General features: G+C 38.7%; 1 protein-coding gene across 2 annotated transcripts in view; it reads left to right on the top strand.

Annotated features, from left to right (window-relative positions):
- NAV2 (neuron navigator 2) overlaps positions 1 to 19,210 on the top strand; it is a 364,005-nt gene that overhangs the window by 321,552 nt on the left and 23,243 nt on the right. For both annotated transcript variants that reach the window (XM_032794565.1, XM_032794560.1), the window contains 5 exons: positions 11,810 to 11,893; positions 12,755 to 12,866; positions 13,574 to 13,719; positions 15,828 to 15,836; positions 16,227 to 16,399. In XM_032794565.1, coding sequence (XP_032650456.1) covers positions 11,810 to 11,893; positions 12,755 to 12,866; positions 13,574 to 13,719; positions 15,828 to 15,836; positions 16,227 to 16,399 — 524 coding nt within the window. The remainder of the gene's footprint in view (positions 1 to 11,809; positions 11,894 to 12,754; positions 12,867 to 13,573; positions 13,720 to 15,827; positions 15,837 to 16,226; positions 16,400 to 19,210) is intronic.

Raw genomic sequence — 19,210 nt, 5'->3', positions numbered from 1 at the left:
GGTGGGATAATTCTACAGTGTCCCGGAAAGCCTCATCAACATACCTCTCTGCCTCTCTTAAATCCTCCAGTTCCGCCACCCTGGCCTCCAAAGTCCGTACGTGGTCTCTGAGGGCCAGGAGCTCCTTGCACCGACTGCACACATACGCCACCCGCCCACAAGGCAGGTAATCATACATGCTACACTCTGCTGCTGGGCTTCTGCCTGCATTGTCTCCTAGTTAATGAAAGGGTGGGAATATGGTTTGGATTATAGGTTTTAAGGGGACTACAGGGGAACAGGTAAGACCGACAAGGGACCCCTCCTCCCTAACTCCCTTGCAAAACTCCCTGTTAGCAGCCCCTGGTCGCAAGCTCCCTGGTCGCTTGTGTGCAGCTTTATAAAGCCCTGGCCTGAGTTAATGCCCCACGCACTGTTTAAGGCTTAGCCAATTACCAGAGGCTTTGAGCTTTCAAACCTTCCTTTGAAGCTCACGGCCTCCAACTGCCAGCCACAGCACGTGGTCCTTCAAACAACCAAACAGACTGACAAACACAAGCTCAGCACATAGCAAGTAACCCCCAAACACAAACACACACACACACTACAGACAGTCACTTACCCCACAGATGCTTTATTTGCTCCTCCTTCACCTGGAGAACTCCTTGCAAAACTCCCTGTTAGCAGCCCCTGGTCTCAAGGAACATAACTACAACGTTAAGTGAGGAGTTACCATATATGCATTTTGAGTCATTCTGAAAACAAAAAGCCGTTTTCCTAATTAGCAAAAAGATCACTAGTCTATAATAATCAATTCAAGTGACATATTTGTGTTAAAAAATAAATACAGTAACTCCTCACTTTAAGTTGTCCCAGTTAATGTTGTTTCATTGTTACATTGCTGATCAATTAGGGAACATGCTCACTTAAAGTTCTGCAATGCTTCACTCTTACGTTGTTTGCCTGCTTTCTCCACAGCTGGCAGCCTCCCTACGCATCCCACCACCACCCCCGCACCTCCTGCCAGCCGGCAGACTCCATGGATCAGGGCCTTCCCTCTCCCCCCCCCTTGGCAATCAGCTGGCTTGCAACATTTCGGGGGCAGGAGGACAGGGGGAGGAGCAAGGACTTGGCGTGCAGGCTCCCCCTGCCTCATCAGTGCCACAAACCAGCTGATTGCCCTGGGCAGGAGGCAGGGGGGAGGGAGGGGCAGCCTGCACGCTGAGTCTTTTGCTCCTTCCTCCTGCCCCCTAAACACTGCAAGCCAGCTGATTGCCCCAGACAGGAGGGAGGGGGAGGAGTGAGGACTCCACGTGAAGGCTTCCCCTCTCTCCCCTGCCTCCTGCCCAGGGCAATCAGCTGGCTCGCCACATTTAGAAGGGAGGGGAGGGAGGGGGAGGAGTGAGGATGCAGCGTGGGAAGTAAAGGGGAGAGGTGGGGGGGGAAGAATAAGCAGGTCAAGGATGGGGGCTTGGGGGGAGTGGGTGGGTTGAGGGTTGAGGCCCCCCTCCCTCCTGCCCCTGGTGCTTGCAGAGTAGGGGAAGTTGCCACTGCTGCACAATGTGCTTCTCCTAGCCTTCAGCCTCCTTACCTGCCTCATCTCCAGTGCCAGTGGGCTGTGCCTGTGTAGGGTAAGGCAGGGGCAACTCCCAACTACAGTACTGTACTGTATATACAGTATGTTTGTAAACATACAGCACGTGCACACTACTCCCCCCCAGCGTAGTATTAAATTGCTTGTTTAAAAATTGTTTAAAACTTATACCTTTATTAAATTACTTGTTTAAAATTATTTAAAAAGTATATAATGCCTTTTGTCTGGCAAAAAAAAAATTTCCCGGGAACCTAACCTCTCCCCCCCCCATTTACATTAATTCTTATGGGGAAATTGGATTTGCTTAACATTGTTTTGCTTAAAGTCACATTTTTCAGGAACATAACTGCAACGTTAAGTGAGGAGTTACTATATATGCATTTTGGGTCATTCTGAAAACAAAAAGCCGTCTATCCTAGTGTTCAAGTGATTATTTAAAAAAAAAAAAAAAAAGCATTAAATACAGTTATACTGATTTAGCTGTTCCTTTTGTCTCTGTGCAGCATGCAAGTACATAGGTTTGGTTAATGCTGAAAGAGATTCTTTGAAAACTCAGTTCTCTTCATAAAAGTGGGTCTTACATTCACATACAGGTGTCAAAGGGGTCATAAGAGACAGATGAAAATTACCATGGGTGCCCATGAGAAATGGGGAAACCTGATTTAAATGCATTATGTTTTCGCATAGCATACAAACCATTCAACACCGTGGGTTGATGGCAAGGGTAGGCAAAGCTGACACACAAAAGGGGCCCTGAGAACCAGTTTATGGCCGGGTCTAAGAAGCATAATGCATCTGATTCAAATCAGTGTGTACTGTGTTTTCACTTGTTCGCGTTGAGGAATATTCCCAACCATGAAATAACTACCTTTGCGTGTTGTCTGGAACAAAGGATTGAAAACCAAGGATACATTGGGGTTTTAATCCCCATGAAGTCAACACTGTGTAATGACAGGTGGCTGAAATCCTGGTTAAAAAAACACAGAAGCTAACTGGAGAAATAAGTGATTCCAATGTAAATAAGACAAAAATGAATAGTAACCATTTTAAAACGATTTCATATTTGTATTCTAGGATTATGGAACTGGGTAGATGTGAGAACTCACAGTTACCAAAGAGGAAATCATGGCCATTCGCTCTTGAATGAGTGGTAATAGCAAATACACCAACATGAAGAATGAGTTTGACCTAAGTGATACTATCCTTCACAAAGTGGAAATCAGAACTAGAGCTAATGTATATCAAGTGTGTTGGCCATGCATACTTGAAAACATAGGAAAGGGAAGCCAACTGAATTGTTAACATATAAGTTAAGGAAAGAAAATTAAGGCTACATTTAGTACTTTGCCACGCTCCAGGAGCAAAAAGCAACACAAACCCCAAAATGAAAGTTGTTAACTTTACCCTGCAGATGAAAATACCTGACTACATCAAATGATTTAATTCAAACCACCTCATTTGTATCTAATATCTTTTAAAACTCATCTTAATATGCAGTGTCTACAGAAAAGTGGGCTTTGCTTTCTTAAATGTAGGCCAAGTCTTTTACAGAGTTTTCATAAGTTTGTTTTTTTGCTGACAAACTATTCTTGAATTACTCCAGCTTCTGCTCCTTACAACAAATTATGCAACTGTTCATGTAAGTTAGGCTCCATTTTGCACTCAGGGGGCTGCTCTGCCTACTGATTTGGAAGAATAACCACTTCAGACTGTAGAGAAGAAATGTTCTCTCAGGCAGCAATTACTTCCCTTCTTTGTCTATATTAAGAAGCCATTCAGCATCCCTGCCGTTATTGCTCCTTCAAGGAGGAGGAACTGCTCTTTCCAGAAACTTCTAGTCTCAAAATATTTCTGTCTGGTACGTATGGTGCCATTGTCTGAACAGATTGTCCTCCATGTTGACACTCCATTTGCTTTTTGTAAAATTAGCCGCATTTACTACTTTCTTTTTTCCATTTCATTTTCTCCAGAGTGAATTTAGCACTGCTGTAATGTGTTAAGGCACTGACAGCCCTGAGTACTGAAGTCCCTTATTTATCCACAAAACAGGTGGAGCTGGGTCACTGGCAGTACAGCCTTCCCGAGACTGTCCTGCCAATGGTGCCCCAGCCTGAACCTGGGGTGGACCACCTTTCTGCAAAAGGTTACTCTATTTCCTGTGGCCACTTTGCTGAGACTACCATCATGGGTTGTGGTGATAATTTTGTGGAAAGGGCTTCTTTTCACTGAAAAGTGAACCAAGGCCCACCAACCTATTTCCTACAGCCCACTGATAGGGTTGCCAGTTTTGGTTGGACATATTCCTGAAGGTTTAATCACATGACATAATCTTTAATTAAAGATTAACATTTAATTCCTGAAGATTCCCAGACAATCCTGGAGAGTTGGCAACCCTACTCACTGAACAATTACTAGATAGTAACAACTTGTGGTCACTTTAAATGGCTTCAAAAGGGCAACTGAAAATTGAAAGCCTCTGTATCCGTTTACTTATCCCTTGATCCATGCAGTCCCATTCACCATATTTTTTTTCACTTTCTCAAAGATTGTAAATGATATTCCTCATTGTTACTGAACATGGCATTCCTCCAACCCCCCAAAAGAAATTATTCAATCAGTGTTTTTAAAATAAACATTTTGGTTTTCCAACACATGAAGTGGGTATTTAACTTATTTTATTTTCAGCCATTTTTCTCACAGTCTCAGCCCTGTTTATTTTCATAGGGTGTGAGGGGCATGACAGCCACATATATCCTTATGTTATTGTACTATTCATGTTTGTTTTCATTGTGAGTGTGAGAACGGTTATTTGGGATAAGTCAGCTATGTGCTGATGAAGTACAAGTCTGGAATGGCTACATGAAAGGTTTTACCATTCTGTATATACATAGATGAGAGAATGACCTTTTCTCTAGTGGACAGATTTAAAATATATATATACAGTTTTTACTTGCTCAGTGTGTGTAATTACTTTTGATCAGAGAATAAAATATCATTAGTTTATTTTGATTATCCTCAATTTTCGTGGCAAAGGGTAGGCAAGTATGTATTCAATATTATGTATATTAAGGGTTTGTCTACACAGGGATATATTCAGGATTAACTTTTTGTGTGAACACACTTATTCTGGAATAAGAGTGCCTTATTCCAAATTAGCTTAATCTAAGTAAATTAAGATACTTTGGAATAAACCCACTCTTATTCAAGAGTAAGAACGTCCACAGATGGAATGTATTGGGAATTATTAATCCACTTTAAATTCACATCTTATTCTGGCATGGCACGGGGAAAATGATTCTTCTGTCGCATCAAGTTAATTCTTACTATTCCAATCTCTCTCTTCTGGTCGGAGACTGTGTATTAAATGTGATTATTTTTTCTTTGCAGATTGTGAGAATATTTAGTGTCTTATAGATCGTGTATTCTGTTGCTAATGCTCACTGATATTTTGGTTTTTTTTTAAAGAAAAGGATCAGAGGAAGGCTCAAATCAGAATTTTGGGGCCATTCAGATACAAGTCTAAAATTCCAAACTTCATTACTCTGACCCCTGTCATTATAATGACCTGAATAAAAAAAATTAGATCTGACCACCACCAAAGTTCAGAAAAGTTTGAATCAGAAACTCAGAAAATAACATGTAATATAGAAGTAGGGTAGGGCAGAGTATGGCAAGAAAGGAGAGATTTGAAAAGAAAATGTCAGGTTATTAAGGGAAGTGGGTCCTGAAAAATGAACAATGAGCAAAGTGTTAAGATCTGGAGGATTTTGCTTTCCTTGGGCTAAACAGTGCAATTTATTATAAAAAAAAAAAAAAAAAAGCCTCCCACACAGTTCAAAGTTAGAATTAAAACTGATTTAAGATGGAAACTCCATCCTGTGAGACCTAACTCCTGCAATTTATAATGAGGTGGATTATGTACCATTGTGAAGACTCCTGGGTAGAAGTGTATAACAGAAATATTTCTCTTAATTTAGCTTCAAGCAATGAGACTGGACAAGTACCTCTCAGAGAATAGGTCTTCAGTGATTACTGCCAATTCCAGACATCATCTGGACAAAGAGATGAAAACTCTCCTTTCATAATAAACTAGGGTAGATAGGAAGTGAATGTTGAATTTGCAAGTTGCAGATATGTGGCTGATAACCTTCGTGCCTTCCCTCATTTAAGGCAGCTGTAGACTTACTGCTGGCACTTTTCTCCTCCCTACCCCTGAAACCCCTATAGTTTAGACTTGTACAACTTCAGAAAATACATGTTCTTCTCAATACAGCATATAGTATTGTATTATAATATGTAGCCATCAATATTATAATATGTTGCAGAGTACTAACAACAAATATTATTATGTATGACACTAGAGCAGCAGGATTTCCTTTGCTGTTAGAGGCGGGTTGGTAATCACACTGATCACCAGTCATTTAAAATATCCTAGATAATTATTTCCTGTGTTAATAGTGCACTGAGTATTCTGTCTATATACATTGTAACAGCACTTGCATTTATGAGCCTATAAAAGTGTCATCTGGACAACTGCAGAAACTCTACAGAAATACAGAACTTCCAATTGCCCACATGCTGGTATCTGTTCAGTCCTCTTCATACTGGCTTGTCTCTACCCTCAAGCCCTATATTCTCAATACAAAACCTTGGGGAGATTCACATATTTGCATTGCAGCCATTTAAGTTTAGGGACCACAGCACTTCTCTTATCTCAAGGCAAACTGAGCTCCAATATTTTTGTTTTCTTGGTGGATGTGCAAGAAAGTGAGAATATTACAGAATTATTATTTAATTGAAGAGCAACCATTTCCAAGTCAATTTGGCAAATTTACAGCAACTTTAAACATTAGTGGTAAAATGATTTTAGCTACATGAATACCTCTAACAGAAAGTTGAGGAAAACAGTTCAAAGTTCATTCCTTATTTGTACAGTGGAGGATTTTGCATTTCTACTTGCTTGCTTTTAGAAGCTGAAAATATGCATTTCGAAGTGATAGTTGATGTCAGTAGTAATGAAGGGGAAAAACAGTTGAACTTCATATGGACCCAAGTGTGAAGACCTGAAAGTGAGGAAATTTGGTGGATGTTGCATCATTTTCTATTAGTATCAGTTATTTTATTTTCAAGCCTGAACTATATTTTTAATATAATGTTGCATTCCATGGAAATAGGAAAACATGAAGAAAAACTAGTCTGAACATCTAGAATTCCTGGAATGATATTTAATCAATGGCTCTTCTGGGCCTCCTTTTGGTGGCATCTCCATCAACCTTAAACTTTTCTGAAGAACTCTAGCTGAATGCAAAATGTGAGCTCTGAAATTCTCTAGTAAATTGGCTACACCTTCACAATGGCCCGGCCTCAGCCATTATCCTTCTATGCAAAAAGACATGTTGGACCTAAACTGACTTGCAGTATTCTCTCTATTCAGCAGTAGAAGAAGATTCTCAGCCTCTGTTACCAAAATCAAGCTTCAGGCTAATGAGGTTCAATCTTGTTTTCTTAAGACACTTATATTATGAATACTGCAGATGAATTATTGACTGTCCTATCTAAGGAAAGGATAATTATCCAACTCAAGTTTAATATTTGTTACTAAGCATTTCTGTGAGTTGGTTAATTAGTTACTTAGCAGTGTATTGTTTTTTATTTAACTTTGTGGATTTTCTAGTAAAATTTTAATAGAGATCTAAAATTTTAAGCTCTGTACAGCTCTGATTTTAATATTCTACATAGCTAGAATGAAGGCTTGGTAAGAAATAGAAAAATCCTGGTAGTGGACTTTTGCTTTAGACTATTTGCTTGTAAAATTCCACAGTGCCCTGTTATTTTGCTGAGAGTCTACAAGCCTATCTGGGATAAGTGTTTTTTTAAACCCCTACACTGTTAGTTTATAAATAGATTAATAAATAATTCATTTGACAAAAGCTCTGTGGTTCGCTCTCTCTCTGGTGAGTATTTCTTTTAAGGTGAGATTAGCACATCAATGTGTGATAGCACTTTTGTAGCTTGACTTAAAAGCAGCTGTGAGAAATGCATTTGGAATTTAGTTTTGTCCTAGAAATTGAAACTGTAACTACGTTTTAACAATTTTTGAAGATAATGGCTGGTCAAGCAGAAGTCAGCAGCAGCTATATGTGCAGTCACTAGAACTGAGTCATTGCCTTCCCCCCTTCAAAAGCATATACTTTTCACAATTGTATCTATGCACTTAATATTTATGAGAAACATGCCATAGAATCAAAGAAATGTAGGCCTGCAAGGGACCTTGTCAGGTCATCTACGCTGTGCTGAGGCAGGATCATGTATACCTAACGCATCACTGACAGGTCTTTGTCTAACCTGTTTTTAAAATCCTCCATTGACAAGGATTCCACTACCTTCCTTGGAAGCCTATTCCAGTATTTAACTAGTTTTAGAGTTAGAAAGTTTTTCCTAATACCTAATGTAAATCTCTCTTGCTGCAGTTTAAGCTCATTATTTCTTGTCCTACCTTCACCATTACTCTTAATAACAGCATTTAACATATTTGAAGATTATCAGGTTCCCCCTGAGCCACCTTCTCTCAGGACTAAAAATATCCAATTTTTTTTAACCCTTCCCCCTATGTCATGTTTTCTCAATCTTATTTTTGTTGCCCTGCTTTGGACACATACCAGTTTGTCAACATCTTTCTTAAAGTGTAGGGCCCAAAACTGGAAACAGTACTCTAGCTGAGGTCTCACCAGAGCCGAGTAGCATGGAACGATTACCTCCCAATGTGACGTTCCCAGCTATAGTTTGGATTCATGGACAGTTGTGTCCCCCCAGTTCTTCAGCCTGGGGTGCCTTTTACACTGCTTTGCTGAGAGAGCAACCAGTCCTGGTCTCCTCTCTCTCTCACAACCTCTGACACACACACACATCCTCCAGCATGGAGTCATGTAAATGACTCCTAGCTGAGTTATATGAGTGCTCTTAGCTAACCACTCTTGAATAATATTGCAGTGTGACACCAGCAAATTCCAAGTCCCAGACTTTTCCCTAGAAGCGTGTTTCTTGTACTGCCCAGTACCTTCCTGGACTATCAGTTTATATAAGGTCTGTCACTTCATTAATAGAAAATGATATACACAAACCTTGTTATCTCAAATGCAGCTTCCTAAACAGGTCAATCCCAACATACTGGCATAGATAAAACAATAAAACAAGTTTAACTACTACAGAAAGATAGATTTTAAGTGATTACAAGGAATGAGGCATAAAAATCAGAATTGGTTACAAAGAAATAACTAATATCTAACCTATCAAGCTAAGTGAATTCAAAGCAAAAAGGTTTCTCTCACCATATGTTTATAGCAGTCTGGCTGGATTCTTCCTCTGTCAAGACTCCTCCTCCAGTTCAATCATGCTTTCGTTCCCTTTCAAATGTTGTTGATGATGTGAGTAGAGATAAGGGGAGAGAGGTGTTTGCTCATATTTATATCTTTTTCCTCCACTTTGAGAATCATCTCCAGCAGGGGTTCAGGCAACAGCCAGTCTGTTTACAAGGGAACCCCCAGCTGTTCCATTGCCAAGATGTAAATTTCTTGCTCACACCTTTCTTCCTGCCAAAGAATGATCGCTTAATCAGGTGATAGTCCATAGGATTGTGGTGAGACCTGGCTGAGACATCAGTTTATATATAATATATATAATATAATAATATATAACTATTATAATTATATGATAGTCCATAGGATTGTGTTGAGACCTGGCTGAGACATCAGTTTGTCTTTTGTCTCTGGGGAACTGGTTTGAAGTTGTTTCCCCAGACTTGGAACATGTCTTATACAGTAGAATTTTATAACTTTACCTACAATGTTGCCACATATATTTGACCAGGGCAATAATGTTAAGCAGATTTGAGTTTTCAAATGATACCTTGCAATGCATGCTTCATACAAAATCTATTATAGTTTTGTAAAAAGGATGAATAAAAGGGTAGATTGTCACACCCATGTGTTGCATATGACCCTCCTGTTAATGTACCTCAGAGTGGTATTAGTCCAGTTTGCAACTGCATCACATTCCACTGTAACCCTCACATCCTTTTCTGCAGTACTCCGCTTAGCCAGTTATTCCCCATTTTGTAGTTGTGCATTTGATTTTTCCTTCCTAAGTGTGATACTTTGAACTTGTCTTTATTGAATTTTATCTCATTTATTTCAGACCAATTCTCCAGTTTTTCACGGTCATTTTGAATTCTAATCCTGTGCTCCAAAGTGCTAGCAACCCCTCCCATCTTGCTGTCATCTTCACATTTTATATGCAGACTCTCCACTGTATTATCCAAGTCACTAATGAAAATATTGAGTTGTACCAGACACAGGACAGATAGCTGCAGGACCCTACTAGATATATCCTCTCAATTTGATAGTAAACCATTGATAACCACTCTTTGAATATGGTTTGTCAACCAGTTCTGCACCTACTTTATAGTAATTTAATCTAAACCACCTTTTCCTAGTTTGCTTACGAGAATATCATGTGTCAAAAGCCATACTAAGATCAAATTATATCATGTTTGCAAACTGTTGCTGTATGTGAAACCTGCACATTTTGGTCATATTTTAAAATCCTGAAACTGAAGTATTTAAAATGTTTTGTGCAGTATTTTTGAATCATTCTACTGGCTGATTTCCCAGTTGATTTTTAATGGCAATTCCATAAAGGGACGATACTACTGTTTCTGATTTTACCTGACACAGAATTAATACATATAATTTGGGATATTTCACAGAGACGACAATGGTGTGTACACCTTCAGAGAATCATCGTATGCCCTTTAGATTTCCATCACTGCAGTTATGTACAGTTTTTTTATAGCCACTTCTTTATTATTTAATTCTACTATTTAAATAATAGGGGGTCCTCCATGTCATTGACAGAGTCCTGGAGAGTCTTCCCCCTGCACATATGTTCACACCCCTCCTATGCCTCCTATTTTAATCTTTCACTCTCCCTTTTCCACCCGTAAACAAAAATAATTAATCATATCATGGTCACCATGGAGCCTTTATGTCTTTTTGTAAAAGAATTCATGAATAAAGCGAGATGTTGTCATCTAATGGGATAGTGGGGGTCAAAGTTTCTGGGTTCTCTTCCCCACTCTGTCCCAAACTTGCTTTGTGGCTTGGAACAACCCATTTAACCTCTTTATGCCTCAGTTTCCTCATATGGGAAATGGCTGTAGTAATACTTAACTACCTGAGATGAGGCTTACTGTTTGTAAAATGCTTTGAGTCTCTTTGGTAAGAGGTGGTTTGGAAGTACAAAGGTACTGAAAACTTAGTCTTTATAGAGACTGTGGTGATAGCAATCTGCTTTTGTATTGTTCCTTAATATCCAAAGGACAAAATTTAGTCCCTGAAATGTTCTTTACAAAAAAATTAAATGATGTTGGGTCAAATAGTTCCTTCTAGCTGAACAAAGCAGCAGAATAAAAGTTTCCTGGTTAGAATGAAATCCAAGCAGCTTTAAACTACTGTGAAAAATACATAAAATGGACTGGACCTATTATGAGACTGTGTTTTTCAAAGGCATTTTATTCCCAGTTACTCTAGAACAGTTCTCACTCTGTTTTCCTCTATACGGAGAATTGTATTTTCTTTTCAGAATAAATAAAAGCTCCAGTCCAGAACAGATTGCAGTTATTTGGTGATATATCTGTACATTTGTGACATTCCTGTTCCGTCCACTGATCTCATAGTGAAAAATTGATGTAGAATATTAATCAGGGACAACTGTAAAGAATATCTCTACTATAAGCAGAATGTCTTTAGGAAACCCAAGTATTGCCATGCCAGATCGGACTAATGATCCTTCTAGTTTAGTATCCTGTCTCCAGCAATGACCATTATCAACTGCTCCAGAGGAAGAAACACTACAGTTGGCAATTGTGGGATAATCTGCACCCCAGGAAGGGTTCGTGCTAACCTTCGGTAATCAGAGGTTGGTTTATGCCCCAAAGCTCGAGGATTTTCAAAATTATTACCTTCTGGCACACATAAGTCACTGCTAGAAGTTTTATTTTTAAATGTTTTTGCCAAGAGTTGTTCCTATTTTGCCAAGCCTACTCTAACCTCTCTACTTCTCTATGTAATATCTAGTTAGCAAACACTGGAAGATGCCATATAACATTTCTTAAATAAGCACATACTTTTATTTGGTGGAGAGAGCAGTATTCATTCTACATTGTCATTTAATTTTCAGGCTCACCTTGTGGCAGCGTTTGAGCAGAGCCTTGGAAACATGACTATCAGACTACAGAGTTTGACTATGACAGCAGAACAAAAGGCAAGTTTGAGAAACATTTGTTCAGTATGTGTATGTGTAGATGCACACATCCCAATGAGGAGGAGGACCAAGTGATTTTTAAAAAATTAATTCACAGTAGCAGTGTTCTTATCAAATCTGTCGTACAAATTTGGTAAGTTGCCCTGTTCTGTTCATTCCCTTGGAAGCAGCTGGAACTGACCGCTGTCCAAAGACAGGATACTGGGCTAGATGGACATTGGTCTAACCCAGTATGGCCGTTCTTATGGTCTTATGAGAGAGGATAATCCTTTCATTTGTATTTTAAAATAAAAATGTGCATGTGACTGGTGGGACACAGCACAAGAATGGGAACCTGGATCTTTCCTAGGTTCTATTTCCATCTCTGACACTGTGGCTTCCTTTGTAGCCTTGGGCAAATCACATAATCTTTCTGCCTGGGTTTCCACACCTGTAAAATTGCTTGCTTACCTCATGGGATGTTGTGAGGACTGATTAGATAATGACTGTAAGTTACTTGGAACAAAAGAAGTGCTAATTATTGCTTTTTATTACAGTTTGTCTTCTTCCCAACACATACATGCATATATCCAGTAAAAACACTATTAAAAATTATTGTGCTTTGTACAAACACCAATTTTTAGTGCTACTTTAATGTACAATAATTTTCTCCACATTGTGGAATGACAATATCTGAACCCCTGGAAAGTAATGCTTTCAAGGTCCAGTCAGTCGTACAGTATACACCAAGCCTCAGCACATTTCTTATGCACCCTAGACTGTTCACCAAGCACCTAAACCAAGATTGAAATGAGGCTACCTGGGAATACTTACATAGAATTTAAATTTATAGACATCTCATTGGTTTCTTTTTCATTTCAGGATTCAGAACTGAATGAGTTAAGGAGAACCATTGAACTCCTGAAAAAGCAGAATGCTGCTGCCCAAGCTGCCATTAATGGAGTAATTAACACACCTGAGCTCACCTGCAAAGGTAAAGAGGCAAACTCTACTTTTAACAGCAGTGTGGCACTCCTGAGACGTTAAGTCCTCTTGGTAATATCTGATGCAATTTACCTTGCCAGAGACTGGCTTTGTATAGATCAATTGTATTTGCTCCTGCTTTGATGTAACATGGAGATGTATACATTTGTATCTCAGTAGAGCCCTATGATTTTCATTGGTCCCTTCTATTTAAATAAACTGTTATCAGACCCTCCTGTGCTGTCTAATAAACAGTTTAACAAAACTTTGCTATCTGCAGTTGCTATATTGCTAAAATTCACTGTAAGTATTTCATAATTCTCATCTCTGCATAGCAGCACAATAAAGGAACAGAATCTCTCTTCTGAGAGTTGCAGATACTGTGAAATCTCTAAGTAATTACCTGATTCTTTTTTTAATCTTTTTTTAATTTCCAGTGCAAAGCAAGGGCCTGATCCTGTGAAGTCTCTCTCACATTAGTTGTCTCACTGACTTAAATTGAGACTATTTGCATGAGGAAAGCTTTGCAGGCTCATATGTGAAATATTAATTGCACCACGAGAAACAAGAAATATTGCTGTGAACTATGCAATGCATCATTTTGTGCAAGTCATTCTAAATGCTCTTAATTCCCAAAACATTTTTGTCAAGATGAGTGGCTAGTGGAGATACTGAAATGTCTCCAGTAAATTTGACTATGTTGCTGTTAATACTCAGGTACTGGGACTGCCCAGCCTGCTGACCTGCGAATCAGAAGGCAACACTCTTCAGATAGTGTCTCTAGTATTAACAGTGCTACTAGTCACTCCAGTGTGGGAAGCAACATAGAGAGTGATTCAAAGAAAAAGAAGAGGAAGAACTGGGTGAGTGTACTTCAGGAGATTGCATGAAATGAATATAAAATTATCCTATGAACATCCAGGTTGAAATTCACCCATGTGCATCAGGTCAGCACAAGGAATATGTACCACTTACCTCAACCCTAAGCTCTATCTTGAAGACATAAGTGCGTCTTAAGTGATGCCTATGCTCGTGCTGGCCCTCGGCATGGAAAATAATTTTACCTTCACTAGCCAAAAAGCCAGTCATAAAACCTGTAGTTGTAGTATCTCTCAGAGACTAATCCTGGCTAAGAGACATACGTAATCTTGTCTATTAGTATAAAACATTAGAGAAAACTCCAAGTACATATATTAATTAAACAAATTCACAGTGAAGGAAGATTAAACCTCTTAGCTCATATTACTTTCCTCTTCTGAGTGCATTCATTCCATTTTAACTTGGGCTGTGTTCTGAATGCTACCACAAAATTTTTAAATCGAATCAGTTTTTAAAGTTCTCTTGTGATAGAAGTTTCTTCCAAAAGGTTTCCAAATAATCATCTTTCACTTTCCACTTCTCTTTCTTTGCTCATCATGTGTTCTATACAAGGTACCATGCACTGGAGGAAAGGTACACGGTATTAAACTCCATTTTTAATTAAACTATTGCTGCTGTAGTAACATTAGCTTTGTTTTTGTTTGGACTAAAATACTTACTTCTTGTAATGTAGTCAATACAGCAGTCCACACCCTCCTTCCCACTCAGCGTAAATGTTGCTGGATCCTTAGCACACTGAAATTATAAATATGCTGCTACAAAATGTTATAGTTTGCTCTTGTGAACATTTATTCTGAAATTATCAGTGATCCTGTTATGGTTATGTATGAAACTTCCTTTGTACCATGAGACTGCAACATTTTACTTGAACAGAATCTCATTTTAAAGTATCTTTTCTATCCCAATGGTTTCACTTCCATATTTTAATCATAACACTTTCTCTCCCCTCCCCGCATTGTCCAAAACCTTGGGTTCAATGAAAACAGTGGCTTCTCCAAATCCTCGCAGGGTGTCTTGTGTGTTACTTGATGGGGCACTCTGCTGGCAAGGTTGACTTTATTTTCTCTCCTGCTTATAAACAGTTAATGAGTCTTTTTCACATCCACTATATGATCAGTAATCCCTCAGTCATGATCAATACCTCATCATATCTTTTCATTCCTACTCTATTAGTTATTTTATGTTTCCATGGTCTAGAAGATTTCATCCTAGCACCAAGCTACATATCTCATTTGTCATTCAACTATTTTTAGTGTGGGTTAGGAGACATTTATTTATTGTGAAAAAGATGAATATATAGGGTCTTAGAGAAGCTGGGGTAAACAGAGGAATAGTATCTTGATTTCATCAAAGGAGCACATTATAGCAGAATGAAGAATGGATATAAAATTAATTCCTTATTTATAAACTGGACATAAGTTGCACCCAGTGACTGTTGAATGCTTATTTCACAAATTTTTGTGAGGTCTTGTCTAAACTCAGAATGTCTAATTACATAGTGAAACATTACCTTCAGGCTAAAATAAAGGTACTTCAGAGACATGTTGCCACTGTAAACTTAGTGCAATTTAAAAAAATCTTATTCACCTATAAAACATGTGAGTTACACTTTTGTAATGAACTGAGATCTCAGGGACCCACCAGTTTAGCTATAATCATACAAAACAACTGAAAAATCAAGTAAGTCAGATTCCCATTCAGAGGATTTACTAGTTGCGGATAGGTAGAGATGCTGAATATTTTAATCTGATGAAATATTTATCCCATGAAGGAAGACACAATGTATCGGTGCCTCAGCAACTCAGTTAAGAGATTACTAGCCAAGTTGAAAATAAGATTTAGGCAGTATTGAGATTCAGATCTGCGTGCCATCCCCCATGTGATGTGAAATGACCATGTGTTTTTCAAGGTCCCATTTTTAGAGAATATAGCTCCATGTACTCTGATTCCCGTTTAAAATTATTTCTGGTGTGTTTGTTGTTTATCGGTCATGTTTGTCTGAGATCCAAAGCTTTCCCCGTCACTGGCTTTCTCTGTTAAAACTTGTCTTTTTTCCTTCCCCCTTCCCTTTTGCTTGCTCTTCCTCTGGCAGGTCAATGAGGTAAGGAAGACCTACTTTAAACTATAAAATACAAAGCTAACCCATCCATTTACATGACTAACCCCACCAGCATCAGTAACCTTGTCTGAGCGGTGTTGCTGTATAACTGCAAGTTGCAATAACATTGTTACAAAGTTTCTTGTGCTGAATGGAATTCAGTATTTGTTGTAAGGGAGACACTCTAAAAACAGGAGGTATCAACAGCTGGCCCTTTCAAGAGCTTATTCTAGATTCCTCTATTAATCTTATAAAATGGCTAAGATTAATATGAAGTATTTTTTACCATTTTGTTGGAAAGATTTGCATGCTAGAGTTTTTACTTTGTGGCTTCATTTATTGCTTAGATGCATTCTTTATGATGTCTCTACTGTTATGATTTTGTTGTTTCAGTTACGCAGCTCCTTCAAACAAGCATTTGGTAAAAAGAAATCCCCCAAGTCAGCATCTTCTCATTCAGATATTGAGGAGATGACTGATTCGTCATTACCTTCATCACCAAAGCTGCCACACAATGGCTCAACTGTTTCTACCCCGTTGCTCAGAGCTTCTCATTCCAATTCTCTGTAAGTGTCATTTTTATTTTTTAAAATCTCTTAAAATAAGTGGTTTGGAAATGCAACAGTAGGAAATATACTGTAAGGAGCAGACAGAGAAATAGGACTGGATGAGCTAATGGAATGAGAAGTGCCATGTATTATTTAGTGATATTACCCCAAGATGAGATCAGAGCCCCTTTTTGCCATACATATATACTCATACATTCACACAGTTCTGGGTGAAATTCTGAACTCAGTGTTTTCCCACTGACTTCAATGAAGCCAGGATTTCACCTAATATCTGTCCTGAAGATTTCACAATCTAAGTACATAAGGTAAACCAAAGGTGGAAGAAAGAAAGTTGTAGTAGTAGCATCCCTATTTTACAGCAGGAATACAGAGAGATGAGATGACTTGCCAGGGGAGTCGCAGGAAGTCTGTGGCAGAGCTGGGACTATATATCCTGAGTCCCAGTCCAGCATCTTAACCATAATACTCTACGAAGCCAAAAGACATCAACTCTCTTCTATAGAGTAATTCAGTATTTTCACCATGTAAGGGAAGTAATTGCAGCCAAAGTGATCTTGGACTGCAGAACTAATTGAAACTTCTCCTCATGCTATCAGCTGTTCCAACACAGGTTGGCATCTGGGATTTCATATTTTCTGTTAAGTAAAGACAACATACATTGCTATAAGCTTCAGAGAAGAGTTTAATTTCAAAGTGGTTGAACTATTTCAAGTAACGATAAGAATTGTTTCAAACATTTACGTGAAAAGCCCAATTCTCCACTCTGTCATTGGACTCGCTACGGGACCTTGGGCAAACCACATAATCTCTCTGTGCTTCAGTTTGACAATTTGTAAAATGAGGTTAATGGTGCCTCCTTCAGAGAGGTGTTTTGAGGATAAATTAATGTGTGTAAAGTGCTGAGAAGACCTTGTAAAGCTGTTTTATAAGTAACTTCTTCACTTTGATTTGGATCAGTAGAAATAGAGATGCCACCTAGCTGAAATCAGGAAGCATTGAAAATATTGTAAGCGATCCAGTCTCATGATGCTTCCAGATTTATTTCAGATCATATATATTTGAATAGTATCCAAACTTGAAGTTTCCCATCATTTGTTTCCATGTAAGGAGGTATGATTTAAGAGAAAAATGGCAATAAGATGTTGCTAGCATGAAATAATCCCCCCACCACATTTAAAGGTCTCGGTTCTTCTACCTCTTAACTGCATCATCATCACTTTCAAGCAACCTCAGCCCATAATACTAAGGAATAGTCAAAGTTTAAAGCCTGCTTTTAATGTTGAAATTCATCATTTCTTTTTTGATTATATCTGTCATCAATCAAAATACGCTGTGAATATGGCTAGTCTTGACAAGTATCTGGAGAGCCAATGGGCTAGAGATGAATTGAGAAAAGGTCAAATACTTCATCTGTGGGGAGGGCATCAGTATGAGTGAGGTGCACATGTTTTGGTTTATTTGTTTTCTAATGGGAGGGAAAACTTTGCTCATTACTTAGAAATTTAGGCAGAGACATTTTAAACTGAAACCTCCCTGAAAGCTTACAGGTCTGGTGCTGACCTTCCTGTATACAAACTCATGCACCTGAACTTCAGCTTCAGTCTGCTTTATCGCTTTGCATTGAGTAAAAGGCTCTGGCAGAGTGAAAGAGAAGGGCTAGCGGAGTGAAGAGGCAGCGTGGCAATCTTCCAGAGAATGTATGTGCAGAAAGTCTTGGCATTTTTGTTGTTCTCCCCCATCAAAATAAACTTTTACGCATGAGTAGTTTAAAGTGAGCAGGAATTTATCATGTCTGAATAGGTGCAGGGTTCCAAAGCCCTCCAGAATCATTCAGGGAAGCCCAGCTGTGCACACCTGTTGAGCTTTAAATCTTTCTGTAAACTCATCAATCTCCAAGTGACTGCTGCTACTCTCTGTACTTCCTTAATTTATATGGATTTTTTGCATTTAAAAGATTATGACTACTTTGAAAGAAATACTAATGCTGTCCAATGATCAGTAATGGCCAGAATTTAGTTTCATGTGCTAATCTTATTACCCTCAAAGCATAATCCCTGTGCTGGTAGAGACAGTTTCTGATGTTTCAGAGTCATATGTTCATAGACCAGAAGGGACTATTAGACCATCTAGTCTGACCTCTTCTATAACACAGGCCATAGAACTTCCCCAGAATAATTCCTAGCACATCTCTTCTAAAAATCTGGATTATAAAATTGTCCATGATGAAGAATCCACCATGACACTTGGTAAATTGTTCCAGTGGTTAATTACTTTCACTGCTAAAAATGTATGTCTTATTTCCAGTCTGAATTTGTCTAGCTTCCACTTCCAGCCATTGGGTTGTTTATACCTTTCTCTGCTAGACCGAAGGGTCCATTATTAAATATTTGTTTTCTGTATAGATACTTATAAACTGTAGTCAAGTCATCTCCCTTAACCTCTTTGTTAAGCTAAATAGATTGAGCTTTTTGAGTCTGCGACTATAAGACATATTTTCTAATCCTTGAATCATTCTTGTGAACCCTCTCCAGTTTATCAACATAAAGGTGAATGGATACGGGGCTGGATGAGCCCATGGCTGGTGTGCTCATGGGAAGGGAGGGAATTTAATCCCCCTGGTACCTCCAATGGAGAATGACTCAGGACAACAGGTTCACTCCGAAAAAGGGGAGGCAGGGGCCACATTTAAAATATATGGGGAATGCCTCCAAACCTGGGTGGATTTTTTCAAATTAGTACTTGGTAATTACATGAGAAATGGTGAGATCTGAAATTGATATGAGTGTTCAGTGATTAAAAAGAAAAGGG

Source organism: Chelonoidis abingdonii, chromosome 4 (assembly GCF_003597395.2).
Source record: "Chelonoidis abingdonii isolate Lonesome George chromosome 4, CheloAbing_2.0, whole genome shotgun sequence".
NCBI classification, from domain to species: Eukaryota; Metazoa; Chordata; order Testudines; family Testudinidae; genus Chelonoidis; species Chelonoidis abingdonii.
The sequence above is the reverse complement of the archived record's forward strand: the minus strand, read 5'-3'. Positions and strand labels throughout refer to the sequence as shown.